Source organism: Vipera berus (genome assembly GCF_964194415.1).
Source record: "Vipera berus genome assembly, chromosome: 6".
Classification (NCBI taxonomy): domain Eukaryota; kingdom Metazoa; phylum Chordata; class Lepidosauria; order Squamata; family Viperidae; genus Vipera; species Vipera berus.
In genome coordinates, this window is record NC_138208.1 from 33,072,275 (window position 1) to 33,090,053 (window position 17,779).

At 42.6% G+C, this 17,779-nt stretch overlaps 1 protein-coding gene across 1 annotated transcript in view; it reads left to right on the top strand.

The window, feature by feature from the left end:
* The window catches only part of LOC308669744 (dedicator of cytokinesis protein 4-like), a gene marked incomplete at its 3' end in the record, with an annotated part of 108,213 nt that overhangs the window by 35,842 nt on the left and 54,592 nt on the right, over window positions 1-17,779 (top strand). The window contains exon 5 of the mRNA XM_081330619.1: window positions 2,332-2,457. Within this exon, the coding sequence (XP_081186745.1) occupies window positions 2,332-2,457 (126 nt within the window). The remainder of the gene's footprint in view (window positions 1-2,331; window positions 2,458-17,779) is intronic.

Here is a 17,779-nt window from a genome sequence, read left to right on the forward strand (position 1 = left end):
TGTGAAAGCTGAAAGTTGATATAGAAGTTTTATAGCAAGAATCCCCCAAAGCCTCAAGGGGATGCCTAACATGCTTTTTTGTTTCCTCTGCAGGAGGTTCTTTCTTTTTGAGGGGGGGGGCTGACTGTCAACTCTGCAAATGAGCCTGGTTGCAGCCATTTTTCCCCCTCATTTCAGGTTGCCATATGGAACGGGGGGAGGGGGCTTGCCCAGGTGCTTTACTAGTCAAAACAATCACCTGTCCCATGGGAACCAAGGTCATCTGTTGCTCTCATGACCAGGAACTGGGCATTGTATAAGAAAACCCACCAGTTGCATTTATTGGGGAACATAGTCACTTACATAGTTTTTGGGGTGGGAACTTTATGCTTTGTAACTGGGGAATTGTTATGGGGTATTCAGACTGGGTTTCACTTTTGACTGTACCAATACTTTGTAACCAATAAACATGTTCTTTGAGGAATTTGCAAGCCTCAGAGTTCTGTTTTATTTGTCTCTGTCTGCCAGAACCATGGCAGTGAATTGGCTAACTAACCACATTCAGTGCATGATTCTTAATGGGACTCCATCTATGTGGAAGGAAACATGGTTCTGGAAATTGCTAACACTTCATTAGTTAGGCTCAAGATTCTAAAGGATCTTGACAGACTTGAGCACTGGGCCCTATCCAACAAGTAAGGTCCTGCACCTAGGCTAGGCAGGAAAAAGCAAATGCACAAATACTGATAGGCAGTACCTGGTTAAACAGTAATGCTTATGAGAGAGATCTAAGAGTCCTAGTGGACTACTATTAAGTATTAGACAGCAGTGTGCGGCAGCTGCCAAAACAGCTAATGAAGGCCTGGACCGCATCAACAGAGGAATAGTATCAAGGTCAAAAAAGTGATAGTACCACTCTCTACTGCACTACTGAGGCCACATTTGGAACACTGCATTCAGTTATTGTCACAATCTCTTTTCTATATTACAATCACTATGGTATTTAATTAAATTCCTGAAAAAAAACCCCATCACTACAGATTTTAAAGCAACAAGTTTCTATGGGACAGAATCAATATGACACTGTCCTGTCTTCACTCACTGAAGTCACTGAATGTCAAATATGAACAAGTAAAAATAGCTTAAATAAAAATAGATTAAGATGGTAAAGAAACAATTACTTTTGATTTTGTTAAATAATGCTTTCATAGGTGACATTCTTGACAAATTAATATTCCTCCCACAAAATCAAGAAGAAAAGAGTTTCCAGAAATTATTTAAGCCCTAGCTAAACATGAAGTTTTAAACATTTTCAGTGCTGGGAAATGCATTGAAGGGACTTTATCATGCTTATGATTTTATTATGTTTAAGCTTGATAATAGTAGTGATACTTTGTAATCATTTTATATATATTTTTGTTTATGTGCAAGTAACTTTGTAGGTGCCTTATATGGGGAAATTATTTACATAAAAGCAAATGTCTCATGCTAAATATACAGGAGATTGCTTACATAAAAGGAGCAATGTGCGATTCATTGGTCCAGGAAAGAAGGAGGGGGAAGGTGAGCTTACCTGGATTGATGTGTATGAGTCATCACCTTGGAATTTGTTTTTCTGTACTTCCTTACTCCTGGTACAGAGACTTGAGTCTCTTTGTTCTGAAAGGGTATAAAGAGTGGAAGAAATTTTTTTCTGTGTGTGCCTTCATCCCTTTAAGCAGCCACAAAAAGGGAGAAGGACACCTGACTCTGTTTTGATCAAAATAAAAGTTGTTTTTGCTGAAACCTCGGCTGAGGAGTTTCTTTGGCTTTTTAAAATTCCTGAGTAGCCCAGAGAACTTTGTGAGGTTAAGAGGAGAATCTTATAACATAGTAGTTTATTTCAGATTTTTGAAGTAATTAAATACCATAGTGATTGTAATATTGCATCTAGGAATGTTTTCAGAATAAAATGCATATCAAGAATGAATAAATATATTAGTAATAAGAAAAGATTTTTTCTTTCCTTTATTCTACATCTTGTTTTTTATGTAATCATCACCTCAAAATGAGTAGAAATTCCTATTTTTGATTAGTGTCAATTTTATATACAAATAAAGTTTGTACAAATACTAAACACCTCTGAAATTGCTTTGGATAGCAAAATTTACTCCGTAGACTGTTTACTTGAAAATAGGAGGATTCTAGCAGATGGATGCATGTCTGATTCATTATGATGAATGTATCTTTAATGTTGTATATGCTTCTTGTCTAAGTTTCTTCAGTTCCCATGTTAATTGATAAACATGTAGAGTGTTTGAATCTTGCAAAGTAACAACCTACTGTCATCTATTTTTCTCTTCCTGTTTGTAGGCCTAGCTATCTCTCTTCAGCTACTCCATGGAGACATTGAACAAATCAGGAGAGACTACACATCCATGTTTACCCATGGAGTATCAATAGCAAGGAAGTTGGGCTTTTCCAATATTATTATGCCAGGTATGTTTTAAGAAAATCCTACCTTAACCTGGATATTTAAGTGTAACTTTGATTATTTCTGAAGGTAAATATGTCTTAAATAAACATTTGTATGATTGCAAAGCAAAGTAAAGAAATAAAGATTACTGTGTCAGGAAGTAGAAATATTGGGCATCAAAGCATTTTGGTTTCAGAGATTGACAGTAGTTGGTCTGTGTGCTTTCTGGAATTCTGACCTCTTTAAATTGAGGATAGTTAATAGCCAGTTATTTCCACAAGACAAGCATTTAGATATTAAGTGGCACAGTGGTTAGAATGCAGTATTACAGGCTAATTAGAGCCTTGGTGGAGCAGTGGGCTAATGCCTCCTTAAGTAACACCAGCTGCCTGCAATTAGTGCAGGTTCGCATCCCACCAGGCTCAAGGTTGACTCAGCATTCCATCCTTCCGAGGTAGGTAAAATGAGGACCCAGATTGTTGGGGGCAATTAAGCTGACTTTGTAATAATGCCGCTGGTGTGTGTGTGAAAGCCCTAATAAGCAGGCATATACATAGAATGAAGGCTACTGCAAAGCTTGTAAGCCGCCCTGAGTCTTCAGAGAAGGGCGGGATATAAATGGAATTAAAAAAATATTTTGGCCACTTAATGAGAAGGAAGGACTCACTGGAGAAGAGCCTAATGCTGGGAAAGATTGAGGGCAATAGAAGAATGGGACGACAGAGAATGAGGTGGCTGGATGGAGGCACTGAAGCAGTAGGCGTGAGCTTAAATGGACTCCAGAAGATGGTGTGTGTGAAAGCCCTAATAAGCAGGCATATACATAGAATGAAGGCTACTGCTAAGCTTGTAAGCCACCCTGAGTCTTCGGAAAAGGGCGGGATATAAATGGAATTTTTAAAAAAACAACTTCGGATGGCCCCAGATCTCCGGTCCTTTCATCGCGACCTAAAGACATACCTTTTCCAACTGGCCGACCTGGACTGATGTTGGGGGTTTTAATCATGTTTTTAATTTTTACAGGTTTTAGTGGGGCTTTGTAAAATTTAATCTCTTTTAATATTTGTATTCATTGTTTTTATTGTTGTTTTTATTGTTGTTATCCGCCCTGTGTCCTTCGGGAGATAGGGAGGCATATAAGTCCCATAATTAAATTAAATTAAATTAAATTAAATTAAATTAAATTAAATTAAATTAAATTAAATTAAATTATTAAATTAAATTAAATTAAATTAAATTAAATTAAATTAAATTAAATTAAATTAAATTAAATTAAATTAACTCTGCCCACAGGCTGGAGTTTGATCAGTTAGATTCAGTCTTCATCCTTTCAAGGTCAGTAAAATGAGGACTCAGATTGTTGTGGGCAATATGCTGACATTTGTAGACTGCTCTGAAAGTGCTATAAAGCCCTATGGAGCAGTATATAAGTCTAAGTGCTATTGCTATTACTGTTTGCAAATAGTTTGTTTTTTAAAAATTGCAACAACCAAAAACGAGTCCTTTCATAAATTGTATAGATTCTTTCCTATTCTTTCTTGTTTGGTGTTATGCATTACAAATAGAAGAGGATCAATAGCAATCTTTTGTTGTGTTCTGATTCTACCTGGAATATCATGAGAAGTCACACAAAAATACTATATCAATCAGAAATAGAAACTTAAACTTCATTTCATACCAGTAGTCCTTATTCACTATATTAATAAAAATATGTCTACTATCATAATTGTGCTCATCACCTGTGGAACAAAAAAAGAAAAAGGGAGACAAGGATTAGTCCGGTGTCAATGCTGCAAACATTGGATGTTTTTACTCTGACAATATAAGAGGCAGCCTTTTCCTTTAAACTGTTTTGCTTTGAATCAAATGAAGCTGGCGGGGGCAGGAGAATGCTAACCCGGTTGTTTTAATAAGATAAGGAATGGTGCGCTATAGAAAGGAAGTGAAGCTTTGCATGTTAAACTAATTGGAGAACGTGATTTATGACGTGTAAATTAAGGGAGGGAATTGTGTTTGATACGATGTGTTCAGGGGAGGAGAATTCAGATTCTGGCATCCATCCATCAGGGCCGATGCTTCGTTCTCATTATTATAGACTTTTTAGAATAAACAATGCCTGAATGTTTTTTGATCTGTCTCATTAGTCGGAACCATGACATCATGCCAGAATCTCCTTTCTTTTCAAACAACTTGGTGGTCCTGAGCCCCAGCTGCTGTCTCTAGCTTTGAGAGAAGCTGGCAAAGATTCAGGGAAAAATCTTCATCATGGGAAAAGAGAAACTGCTTGAAGACGGTGACCTGGCAGCTACTGACACCTCAGAGGAGGAAGTAACAGACAGCATGCTGTTGGAAGATGAGTTTGTGTAAGTCTTCCAGTTGCGGGGAGAACCCAAGCAGTTAGGAGAGCTTATCTGGTCATCAGGCTGGAACCACTCCAGTGGAGACTCCAGATGCCTCAAGACTACCCTGCCAAAGACTTCAAAAACAGAATGGTTGAGAGCTACCACATTGTCTGCCACTTAGAATTTGGGTGAGTGGAAAATCCTGTCTGGAGACCAGACAGCCTGCCAGCCCCAGGAGTCCCCTGCCAGGCCCTCCAGACCCACAGAGACAGAGAGCCCCAGCCTGGGGCCTCTGCAGCAATGGAAGGTTGGGGAACCCCTGCAAGTGAAAGGCTAACAACCTCTGAGCTTGCCACAGCTAATAGAGGCCTTGCAACAGCTTGGGGTGGTGCAGAAGCCTGGAGATCAGAAACTGGTGGGAGGACGACCACAGCAACGAGATTGGTCACTGCCCCCAAATGTACAGCAACCTCAGAGGGGCCCACAAATGAGGGACACCCAGCAGCCTCCCCTCAGACAACCACACCAAGGGGGGCAGCAGCAGGGCCTGAACGTGCAACCCCTGGGCATACAGCAGCACCAATGAGGTTGCCCGCAACTAGGGGTTCAACAGCTGCAGTGGGGGCCCTGAGGCCAGCAGCAACTAGTGTTACAACAGCTGCAGTGGGGCAACCAATGATGGCCCCACCTTTCAGAGCAACCTTCGATGGGGACCCAGAGAAACTGATCTTTTCCTCAACCAAGTATGCCCTCATTTGACTCGCTGGGCCTATCTCTATCTGGATTCAGATGCTATGGTCAATGTGATTGCGTCCAGCCTACAGGGAGAAGCATCCGAATGGTTAAACAATTTATATAATGAGCAAGCCCCTGAATTGGAGGACCCTCATCTCTTCCTCCTAGGGCTGAAAGAAAGATTTGAGGACCCATCCATTGCCCTCAAAGGAGAAGAACAAATCCACAAGATAAAACAAGATGGCCGGCCTGCCCTGGAGTACGTGCGAGAGTTTTGCAAGATAACTGGTTGGATAGAGAGATGGCCTGAGCAATCTATAATTCATCACTTCAGGGAGGGGTTGGATGACCACCTTTCTCAGGCCTGTATCTACCAAGCTGTACCTGACCAGCTGCAAGAATGGTACCAGGCAGTGGTAAGATTAGTTCAGCTTGCCTGCTATAAGAAGCCTCTTCCACCTGAAGCTGAGCCGAGGCCATGCTGACCAGGAGTTAGGGGACAGTGAATATGTCCAGATGGCCCCTCTCTCTCTGGTCACTTGCAGGGCTCTGAATGCTGGGTAATGAAAGGACAGCAAAGGAAACACCCAATGTTCTAACTCACCCGGGGACAGCTAGAGTCTTGGGGAAACACCCAAAAGGGAACCTGCTAGCTACTTCTGCTTTCTAGTTTCTTATCTATAGGGTGCCAGCCCAAAGGGGCGAAGTCTTAATCTTCCGTGTGTCAGCTTTGCTGGGTGAATTTCTTATATAACCAAAATAGGTATAACAATAAGACATCTGTGCTATTTGGTGCTTTTCACATTTTTTAGAGAAGCCCATTTCTATTCAGCTGAGTAAACATGTACTTTTGAAGGCAAATTCTAGTTTCCTGTATTTTGTTATCAAGCAAAACCTCAGAACCTGCACATCATTTTTGGCGAGCTCAGGCGCAGGAGAGGTGCTTGGTCCTAGGAGGGCTCAGGACGGGGAAGGTGCCGAGTGCACTCTGGGGTTTCCTGGAGGTGCCCCACTTCTTGACTCTTCCTTGTGGTTTTTCTACAGGAACTAGTTTTTTTCCCTTCTTTTTATTGTGGTTGTTGCCTTCACTTAGTTCCTGCATACTCAGGAGGGCTGAAGATAAGGTAAACGTACATTACACAAGCTTGCCCAGGGGAGTGTGTGTGTGTGTGTGTGTGTGTGTGTGTGTGTGTATAAACGTGTGTCTGTTTCCTTGAATTATTTCCCACCATTGACCAGAGCTGGGCAGAAGGATTTGCTCCAGCCACCCCTAGACCCCCCTCATATCTGAGAGGTGTTTAGATAGCAAGGGGGGGGGGCTAACCTTGTACTCTTGTGCTCCAACGGCTTGTGAGTGGTGTGTGGTTCATGGTTCGTGGTTGTTCCTTATAAATTTCCTGCTGTTGACCAGGCCTAGGCGTGATATCACTTCCAGCCACCCATGGGCCCCTGTGAGGGTAAACCGTTGGCCAGGGGTCTCACATAGCAAGGGGAAGTGATTGATCTCTTGTGGCCCAACAGGCTGGGCGTATGGTGTGAGAGATTTAGACACATGGGTTCAGTCCAGGGAAAACCTATTAAAATGAATAAAACAAAGGAATGTGCCCTCAGTCCCCTTGAGTGTGTTATTAGGAACTTTGATAAACTGAAAACCCATTGGGATATGAAAATTGACACTCTGACTAAATACAATGCTCTTTGGCATCAGGATATGGCTACTGTTTGGTCCAAAGGGGGGGGGGGTCCATAGATTTGGAAATTTTTGAAGCTATGGGAGATTATGCTCAAAGAGGCATGGATCATGATCAACAGGCTTATTATGCACTTTTTTGGACTTTACAAAGGAATAAATGGATGCTTAAAAACTGTGGGTTGTGGCAACTTCCCACAGAACCACCTTTTCTCGAATGGCAATCACTCCCACAAAAATCTCCAACTACTGTGATGGCTGAAAGACCCAGGCCAACTGCAGGCCCATCAATTTAAGTGTTTCCAGTGCGGACAGCAGAGACATCGAGCAGTGAATTGCCCAGTCCCCTACCCCCAATCGCAGAATAGATCAGGACCAGCAGTGAGAAAGAAACCTGCACAGCAGCTAATGGGAGAGAAATCCAACTGGATGATGCAGGAACCTGTTGCCCAGGTCACATCCCCCACATGGGAGGATGCTGGAACTCCGTTCTACCCTCTTTTGACAGCGATGACGAAGGAGAGAATGACCCGATGGTGAGCCAACATGTCCCACCTTTCTCACTACCTGCCAAGCTCATAATCCCTAATTCGGGTACGCAGGTAGATTTATTTATTTATTTATTTATTTATTTATTTATTTATTTATTTATTTATTTATTTTTTATTGGATTTGTATACCGCCCTATTCCCGTAGGACTCAGGGCGGTTTACAGGGCAGTTAAAACCATGAATACAAAAAATTAAAAACAATTAAAACAATTAAATTAAATTCAAGCCCCAAGAGTAAAGGTGCTAGTTGATTTTGGATGCTCCTGATACATCATTAGCTTGCCATTTGCCATGGAACCTGGCATATGAGCAAAACTACTCTCCAAACCTGTGAGTTTCGAGCAAGCCAATGGCTCCCTGATGGGAGGGACTTTAGTCACACAATTAAGGGAGCCCCTATGCCTAGAAATTGGTGAGCACTGCGAGTTTGTTCACTTCCTGGTGGCCCCCCAAAAGACTGAGGTTGTGATCCTAGGAATAGCCTGGTTGGACAAATGGAAGTTGTTTATCTGGTGGGAGAAAGGAATGAGAACTGTGAGACTACCTGTAGGGTCTAAACCTCCCACTGATTCAACAGATGTGGCAGGACAATTTAGGCCACCAACTGAGCAAGCGCACATGGCTGCCTCACCACCACCAGGTGAACCAACCATCCCCAGCAAGTACTGGGATCTGGCAGGGGCATTTAGTGAGAAAGAATGCAACACTCTGCCCCCTCAGAGACCCAATGATTGTTCTATCGAACTGTTGCCTGGAGCCAAACTCCCACGACTGAGAATGTATGCCATGTCCCCCCTTGAAATGGAGGAGATGCAATGATACATGGATAAAAACCTAGTGAGGGGGTTCATTGAATGAGCCAAATCTACTGTGGAAGCCCCTGTGTTATTCAAGGAAAAAAAGATGGGTCTCTTCATCTCTGCGTAGACTATAAAGGGCTTAGCACGATGAGTGTGGAGAACAAATACCCCCTCCCTCTCCTGAAAGACTTGTTAACCCACCTAGCTAAGGGGAACTTTTTCAGAAAATTGGACCTGAGAGAGCCATACTACCGGGTGAGAATAAAAGAGGGAGATGAGTGGAAAACTGCCTTTAATTGTCCCTTGGGAAGCTACCAATTCAAATCATGCCATTCGGACTGCAGGGGGCCCCATCCGAATTCATGCAGCTGATTAATGAGGTCCTACATGATCACTTATACAAAGGTGTTCTGGTGTATCTCAATGACATCTTGATACACAGCACCAATATGACTGATCATATAAAGTTAGTGAGAGAAGTGTTAAAGAAACTATTGAAGGCCAAGCTTTATGCCAAATTGTGGAAATGTGAATCTCACCAGACCCTATTAGATTATCTTGGCTACCAAATTTCAAACGAGGGCATAGAAATGGACCCAGCCAAAATGAGAACTATAATTGAATGGTAGCCCCCAAAGACTTGCAAACAGCTTCAGAGCTTTTTAGATTTTGCTAATCTTTATTGCCAATTCATCCCCTCCTTTCCTGAGATTGCCTTACCCCTTACAGAACTACTCAAGACAGGCAAAGGAGGAGGGAAGCCATGACCAGGCCAACCGCTTGCTTGGACGATGAGCTGTCAAACAGTTTTTGAGAATTTAAAAAGACTATTTGCTGCTGAACCAGTCCTAATGCATCCATGCACAGGGGAGCCCTTCGTAATCCAAGCTGATGCAAGTGATGTGGCAGTCAGAGCTGTATTACTGCAAAAGAACAAAAGCGGAGTCCTACAAACCTGTGCCTACACCTCCAAAAAATTTACTGAAAGCAAGGGGAGATGGGCAATCTGGGAGAAGGAGGCCTTTGCCATTAGGTGGAGCCTGTTAAACTGGCGACACTATTTAGAGGGGAGCAAGGTGCCATTTGAAGTATGGACAGATCACAAAAACCTAGAGGCACTGAAGACCCCCCAAAAATTGCGGTGGGCACAGGACTTTAATCATTACAACTTCACTATAGTACATACCAGGAGGAAAAAATTTCTCAGGTGATGCGCTATCCCAATTGCCCCAGTAGAAAAGCGAATACAAAGAGGTCAATGAGGGAATTATCCCTAGTTCATAACCTGTGGCACAACTCACACCTCGTAGAACCCCTAATCCTGATGACCCAGGAGCGAAGAAGATAAAACAAGAGCTCCTCACCGATCAATGGTTCAAAGATAATCAAACCTCCTTAACATGCAGGGATGGTTTGGCATACAAGGGGGGGGGAACTGTATCTACCTGAAGCCCTCTGTCTCAGTGCTCTCAAACACAGCCATGATATACAAGAGGCTGGACACTTCAGATATTTAAAAACTCTACACCTCATCCCCCGGCAATTTTGGTAGCCAGGGCTAAAACGAGATGTGGAAAACAATGTCAGGAGTTGTACCGTATGTGCCACCATGAAAAGAATTCCAGGGAAAACTCCTGGGTTACTGCAGCTGGTGGCAGACCCTTCTCAACCATGGGAAGAAATAGCTATGGGCTTTATTGTAGACCTACCCGAAAGTAGAGGAAATACTGTTATCTGGACTGTAATAGACCTGTTTTCGAAGCAGGCTCATTTTATCGCCTGCAAAGGACTCCCATCTGCCCAGCGACTGACTAAATTGTTCCTGAAACATATCTACCAACTGCATGGCACCCCTAAGCAAATAATTTCAGATCATCTGCTTTCCATCCACCTACCAATAGGGCTGCAGAATCCACTAACAAAATGGTGGAGCAATATCTCAGATGCTGTTTCCTACCAACAGACAAACTGGACTGACCTCCTCCCTTTTGCTGAGGTGGCTTACAATAATTCTGTTCACAGAAGCACTGGCTACACGCCTTTCAGAGTGGCCACAGGAAAAGAGTTTAGCCCAATGCCTGAATACCTTCAGGTGCCTCCGCTTCCCAGACACTTGATCAATGGGTGAGGGGGTGGGAAGAAGTTTGGAGAAACATGAAAATGGTGTTAAAAAAGACTTCCAAGACTTATAAAAAACAGGCTGATAAAAGAGGGCTTCCCAAAGAATATTCCAAGTTGGGGAAAAGGTTTATCTGTCAACTAAATATTTACACCTCAAATTACCCAGCAAGAAATTAGGACCAAAATTCTTGGGGCCTGTCCCCATCATAAGGATCATCAACCCCATCACAGTAGAATTAAAACTCCCTAGGCTTTTAGGGAAAATTCACCCTGTCTTCCATTGCAGCCTGCTGAAACCTTTTCAGGACTCCACCTTAAGACCTCCTCCTAAGAAGGCACCTGGGCCCCTCATAGTAGCAGGTCAGACACACTATGAAGTGAAAGGCATTCTTGACTCTAGAATTTTTAATGGGAAATTGCAGTACCTAGTACAATGGAAGGGATACTCGCTGTCTGAAGGTACTTGGGTGAAATCTAGCGATGTGAAGGCTGATAATCCCTGATGGATGTTAACACTGCAAACACTGGATGATTTTGGAAGTTCCAATTCTACTGTGACAGGATTTATAATTCTTTTAATGGGAAATGGTCCCACAAATTTTGGTCCTAGCTTCTTGGAGGGTTGTAGGGAATTCAGGTATTTTGTAGCTGTCTAAACCTTTTCTCCTATTTTAAATGGTTTTGGCTCGCTTCTCTTTTTGTCTGTCTGGACTTTGTATGCCTCTCTAACCTCATCTAAAGCTTTCCTTATGACTGGCCAGGTGTTTTTCAATTGTACAATTCATTAATTTAGGGAAGGGATTGTGGGGGTCACTGGAAGGAAGTTCAGGCACTTGGATGGAGTGGACTGCGTTGTTGTAGGCAACTTCTGCGAATGGAAGCAGATCACTCCAGTTGTCCTGCTGGTAATTAATGAAGCATCTTAAGTACTGCTTCAGTACTGAGTTCGAGCATTCAGACCCACCGTTCGTTTGCAAATGATGACTAGATGACAACCCCTGGGTAGTCTCTAATAGGCTTAGGAATGCTTTCCAAAACCCTGATGTGAATTGTACTCCCCTATCTGATATGATACGTTGTGGGGCTCCATGAAGACAATAGACATGTTGAATGAAAAGCTTTGTAAGTTGAAGGGGAAAAAAATTCAGACCCGGGTCGATAGAGTTGTCCTGAACCAGCCAGGCAGCCTTGTCTCCAAAAAGAACTCCCATGAGCACTGCCCGCTGAACTTTATTCACCTCCAACATTACAAAAACTACATCAATCTCATACAACATAGGATACATAGAAATAATTGGATTACTCAGGTGCCTATGAGATCACACAAAAACAAGGTACCATAAGATGTATGTGAAGGCTTTATCACAGCGTTTCCCAAACCTCCCACATGCCAGCCTTCCCGTAAGCCAGGAGAGTGTGCTCTCACTGAAACCAACAGAGAGGCCCATTAGGGGGGTCTGGAAAGGCTGAAGGATGAGAAACCAAATTCTTGGGAAACCAAATTCTGGCCGTTCCCACATCAAGTGTCTTTCCATTAGGGATTTTTTGGCAGGGGATAAAATGTACTTGTTTGGAGAATAAGTCCGTTATGACCCAAATGACTGTGTTTCCCCCACTTTCTGGTAATTCTAAGATAAACTCCATAGAAATTTCATTCCAGGATGCTGAGGGGGATGCTACTGGTTGCAATAAGCCTGGTGATTTCCCTTGCAATCTCTTCGCTGAAGCACAAACTAGGCAGCTAGCCACGTAGCTTTCAATGTCCTTTTTTATCAAAGGCCACCAAAACTGACTTTTCAATAGGTGTAAAGTTTTTACAAAACTGAAATGTCCTGCTGATTTTGAGTCGTGGCAAATCTGCATGAATTTTAGTCTCTGACTTTTTGGGATGTAGAGTTTCCATCTGACTCATGGTAGACCATAGGTCATGGTGCATAAGTTCTTGCGGCTCAGAAACCATTCGTCAATTTCCAGCACTTTTTTGAATTTGATCCCCGCTTGTGGCTTGCTAATGGTTTTTTTTTAAGTTTGGCTTGTGCTTGGGTGGTGACTCGCGCTGCTAGTTGTTTGGTTGGCATGAGAGGGTCGGTTATGCTGGTTTGGTTACTATTGTATTGGGGCAATCTGGACAATGCATCTGCCAAGAAATTTTTTCCTCCTGGTAAGAGTTTTAAAGTGAAATTAAATCGGTGAAAATGTTGTGACCATCTCGCTTGTTTGGGAGTCAGTTTCCTAGGCGTTTTTAGTGCTTCCAGGTTCTTTTTTTTTATTGAAAAGTTTTACAGTACATTTTATTTTAACAAAACAAAACAAACCCCCTCCCAACCCCCTCCCCTCTTCCCAACCCTCCCCAACACCTCCCTCCCTCCCCTCCCCCCTCCCCGACTTCCCAGAGCTAAATACAAGGTATAAAAGTAGAAACAATCATAATCTACCATATGCAAACAACAATGAACTATTAAATCTATCGCACTTTAACTCTTATAAAATAACTACAAGCAATATAAATATCACATCAATACTTATTCAAATGCTAAGTGAAACTTTTTAGTCCCATATTTATTCTGGATATAATCAATCCATTTTTTCCACTCCACAATATCTCTCTGTTGCGAATGGTCTTTCAAGTACACTGAGATCTTTGCCATTTCCGCCAGGTTGGAAACTTTTAAAGTCCATTCTTCTATGGTCGGCAGTTCTTCCTTCTTCCAATATTGCCCTACTAAAAGTCTTGCTGCCGTAATTAAATTCAACATCAACTTAGTGTCCACAACAGTAGTGTCAGTAATAATACCCAGTAAAAACAATTGCGGACAAAACTTTATCCTTTTCTTAAATATCTTCTGCATATTCCACCAAATTTTAATCCAAAATGCTTTAACCTTTTTACAGGTCCACCATATATGAAAATACGTTGCATCTTCACCACCACACCTCCAACATTTAGGCTGGCAGTTCGGATACATAGTTGCTAGTTTTTTAGGATCTAAATGCCACCTATAAAACATTTTATAAAAGTTCTCTCTTAAATTTTGAGCCTGTGTAAATTTTACATTTCTCACCCAAATCTTTTCCCAAGTATCCATTGTAATGACTTCTTGAAAATTCTGAGCCCACTTTATCATACAATCTTTAACAAGTTCTGTCTCTGAATCAATTTCTATCAATGCAAGATATATCCGTTTGATATGTGCTTGACCTTGATTTCTAATTTGCTTTACCAAATTTTCATCAGTCATTGAAAAACCAATTTTCTGATCTTCTTTCCACCTGGCCTGTAATTGCCCATACTGAAACCAAGTTTGAACAATCTTTTCTTCTCGTAAGATATTATACGGCTTCAAATGCCATACATTCCTTTCCAAATTTAAAATTTCCTTATATGTAGTCACATCATGTTTAAACCCAACACTTATATTTTCTATTGCATGTTTCAGTATTGCCCATAAAGGTATCTTATAATTTAGCTTATGTCTATACTTTTTCCAAACTCGCAATAGAGCATGTCTTAAAATATGCGCCTTGAACACATTATCCACCTTCTTATCATACAATAGGTATGCATGCCAACCGAATAGCAAATCATGACCTTCAAGATTTAATAATCTCACTTGTGTTAGATTAATCCAATCACTTATCGCTGACAAAGCAGCAGCTTCATAGTATAGTTTAAAATTAGGCATTTTAAGACCACCTCTCTCACGCGTATCCTGCATAATCTTAAATTTAACTCATGGCCTTTTCCCTGCCCAAACAAATTTATTAATACCCTTTTGCCATTCCTCCAAGTTTGAATCCTTTTTAAGAATAGGTATCATTTGAAATAAAAATAGAAATTTCGGCAAAACATTCATTTTCACTGCTGCAATTCTTCCCAATAAAGACAATTGTAGTTTTTCCCAACTATCCAATTCTTTTTGAACTTTTCCCCATAGCTTTTCATAATTATTTTTATATAGCTTTGCATTTGAGGGTGACAAATATACCCCCAAATATTTAACCCTTTTGACAATTTCAAATCCCGTTAACGCTTCTAAAGCAGCCTTTTGTGATACTGTCATATTCTTAGACAACATTTTAGTTTTTTGTATGTTAACCTTGAATCCAGAAACTTTCCCATATTGCATTATTATCTCCATCAATTCTACAACAGAATTTTCTGGCTGGGTCACCGTAACAACCAGATTGTCTGCAAACGCCCTCAGTCTATAATCCTGATCTCTTATTTGAATTCCCTTAATTCTTTCCAAATCCCGTATTTTAATCAGTAATATCTCCAATGTTAAAACAAATAGTAAAGGTGACAACGGGCACCCCCGCCTTGTGCCCTTTTCAATGTTGCATACTTCGGTCAAACTATTATTTACTATTATACAGGCTGTTTGCTTTTGATATAGTGCCCTAATTGGTTGTAAGAATTTATCCCCAGGTTCTTGTGGTTGGTCTACTCCTGGAAAGGAATTTTGTTCCCTTCTAGAAAGTGCTGCCAAGTGAGAAGAGCCCATTGCACTGCATAAGCCACCTTCTCCCAGACTGCCTATCTTTGCTCTGTCTGTGTAAGTTTCTTGAAATATAAGCACAGGGTTGTAATTTTCCCTCATCATTTTCCTGTAAGAACACTGCCCCCACAACCACATCACTAGCGTCAGCCTGAATTACAAAAGGCTTCTCAGTGTCAGGATGCTTCAAAACCGGTTCAACAGAAAATAGTCTTTTAAGACTTTCAAATGTGGTTTGGCATTCCATTATCCATTTCAATGGCTGGCTTAGCTTTGGCTTTCCCTCCCCCCTGGTTTTTAGTAAGTTTGTAATTGGCAATGCAATTTGTGCAAAAGAGGGAATGAATTGCTGGTAAAAGTTAGCAAATCCAAGGAAAGTCTGCAACTGTTTCCTGGTGTGGGGCGGACCCCATTCTAATACTGCTCGGACTTTCTCGGGGTCCATCTCTATGCCATTTGGTGAGATGCGATAACCCAAATACTCATTTGTTTTCCTTATGGAAGTCACATTTAGGCATACAGGTGGGCTGCCTGGAGTTTTTTAAGGACTGCTCTGACTAGTTTCACATGTTCCTCCATTGTTTCAGTGAATATCAGGATTTTGTCTGGGTAAACAAGCACCCCTTTGTACTGGTGCTCCCAAAGCTTGTCATTTATCAGTTGCATGAATACTGCAGGTTCCCCTTGCAGTCCAAAAAGCAGGACCCTGAACTGGTAACATCCCAAGGGGTAATTGAAAGTGGTTTTCCACTCATCTCCCTCTTTAATTCTAATCCTGTAATATGCCTCCCTCAAGTCCACTTTTGAAAAGATTTTTCCTTTCAATAGGTGGGCTAGCATGTTCTTCATGAGAGGGAGAAGGTATAGGTTGCTCTCACTCATTGCATTCAGAGATCTATAATCTATGCAGAGGTGAAGAGTCCCATCTTTCTTTTCTCGGAACAATAGGGGAGTGGCGGTTTTTGGCTTGGCCGGTAGGATAAACCCCCTTTCTAAGTTTTTGTCTATGAACTTCTGCATCTCCTCTAATTCTCATGGGGTCATGAAATACAGTTTGGGTTTGTTTAACTTCGCGCCTGGGCAAATCTCGATGGAACAGTCTGGGTTGATGAGGAGGCAGTTCATCATATTTTTCCTCACTGAATAATTCAGCTAGGTCTCTATATTCCTCTGGGATGTCTTGCAGCTCCTTCTCCCCTCCCACTGCTGCTTTCTCAGAGGGGCTTCCACTGGTTCGGCATTGAGTTGGGATCCTTGCTGTTTCTCCATTTGGGAACCTGAGTTCTCCTGTCCTCCAGTCCACCCGCAGGTTTCATTTGGTTAGCCATGCCATGCCCAGAATAAGGGGGCATTCCATGCCAGGAGTCACTACAAATGTTATAGTCTCTACATGATCCCCTATGTTGAGTTGGACTGGCAGCGTGGCAAGTGTGGCAAGCACCCCCCCCCATCTAATTGACCAAATGAAATTGGTTTCTTCAGCCTCCTCACCAGAATTCTTAAATTCCCCATTAACTTTGGGCTTATGAGGCAATGGGTGCATCCAGAGTCTATTAGTGCTCTGAGTGCCACCCTCTCTGGCATTCCAGAGCTAAATAGTTCTACTGTCCTGGTGAGGGTGCAATGGGTCCACTTACCAAGGGTTTGTCCTCCAAGTTGTCATCTGACGAGCTGGATGACTCTCCTGTTGGTGTCGGAGTTCTTTTCCCTCATTTCGGTGAGGTAGGAGACTCAACGACTTTCACTCTCTTCATTGCCATTTCCTTCAATTTGACTGGGGTCTTCCCGGGCTTCTCAGACAGGGCTCAATCAGGTTTCCAGACAGGGGTGTGTAAGTGGCATTCATCTGCACAGTGTCCCTTCTTCCCGCATTTGAAACATCCTGTAATTCTTTTGGTGGCTGGCACTTGCTTCATTGGTTCATGGGTTGGTTTCACTGGCGATCTCCCCCACGATCTCCCTCCATGTCACTGTCTCTTGGCCCAGTTGATTTCTGCTTCCTCAGCCAGGACGTACTAGACTTGGAGTTGGTCGGGGTCTCCTTGGAGAATGCAGGCATCATACAAGTCATAGTTCATGCCGTCTTTGAAGGGCCTAATCAGGATGTCCTCTGGCCAGGGCTCAGAATTCTTGAGTGTATTCTGCCACTGGTTGCCTACCTTGCCAAATGGTTTTTATATGCTCCCGTGCCTTTTGATCAACCAAAGGGTCTTCAAATCTATATCTGAGGGCTGCCATGAATTGATTAAAGTTTTGCAGTTCTGACTTCCGGTGGCTCCGTGGCGCCGGAGACAGCCTTCCCGGGCTGCCCGCCGCCCAGCTGTGTGATTTTTCGCCCGAAACAGCGCCGATCAGCTGTTCGGGCGAATTTGAAGCCCCCTCCTCGGGAGAAGAGGAGGGGGTGAGCCCCCAGGTAGGGGTTGAGTTCTCCGGGGCCGCCTGAGCTTGGAGCTTGGGCGGCTGAAGGATCGAACTCCCCCGTAGCCTGGGCTGCTCCCAGCTGGCTAGCGTCTCTGCTCCGGACTTCATGGAGCAGAGCCAGGCGTCTGCGACCATCCCTGCTTGAAGGAGAGACTATGAAAGGGAAAGAGCAGGCAGAGCAGTACA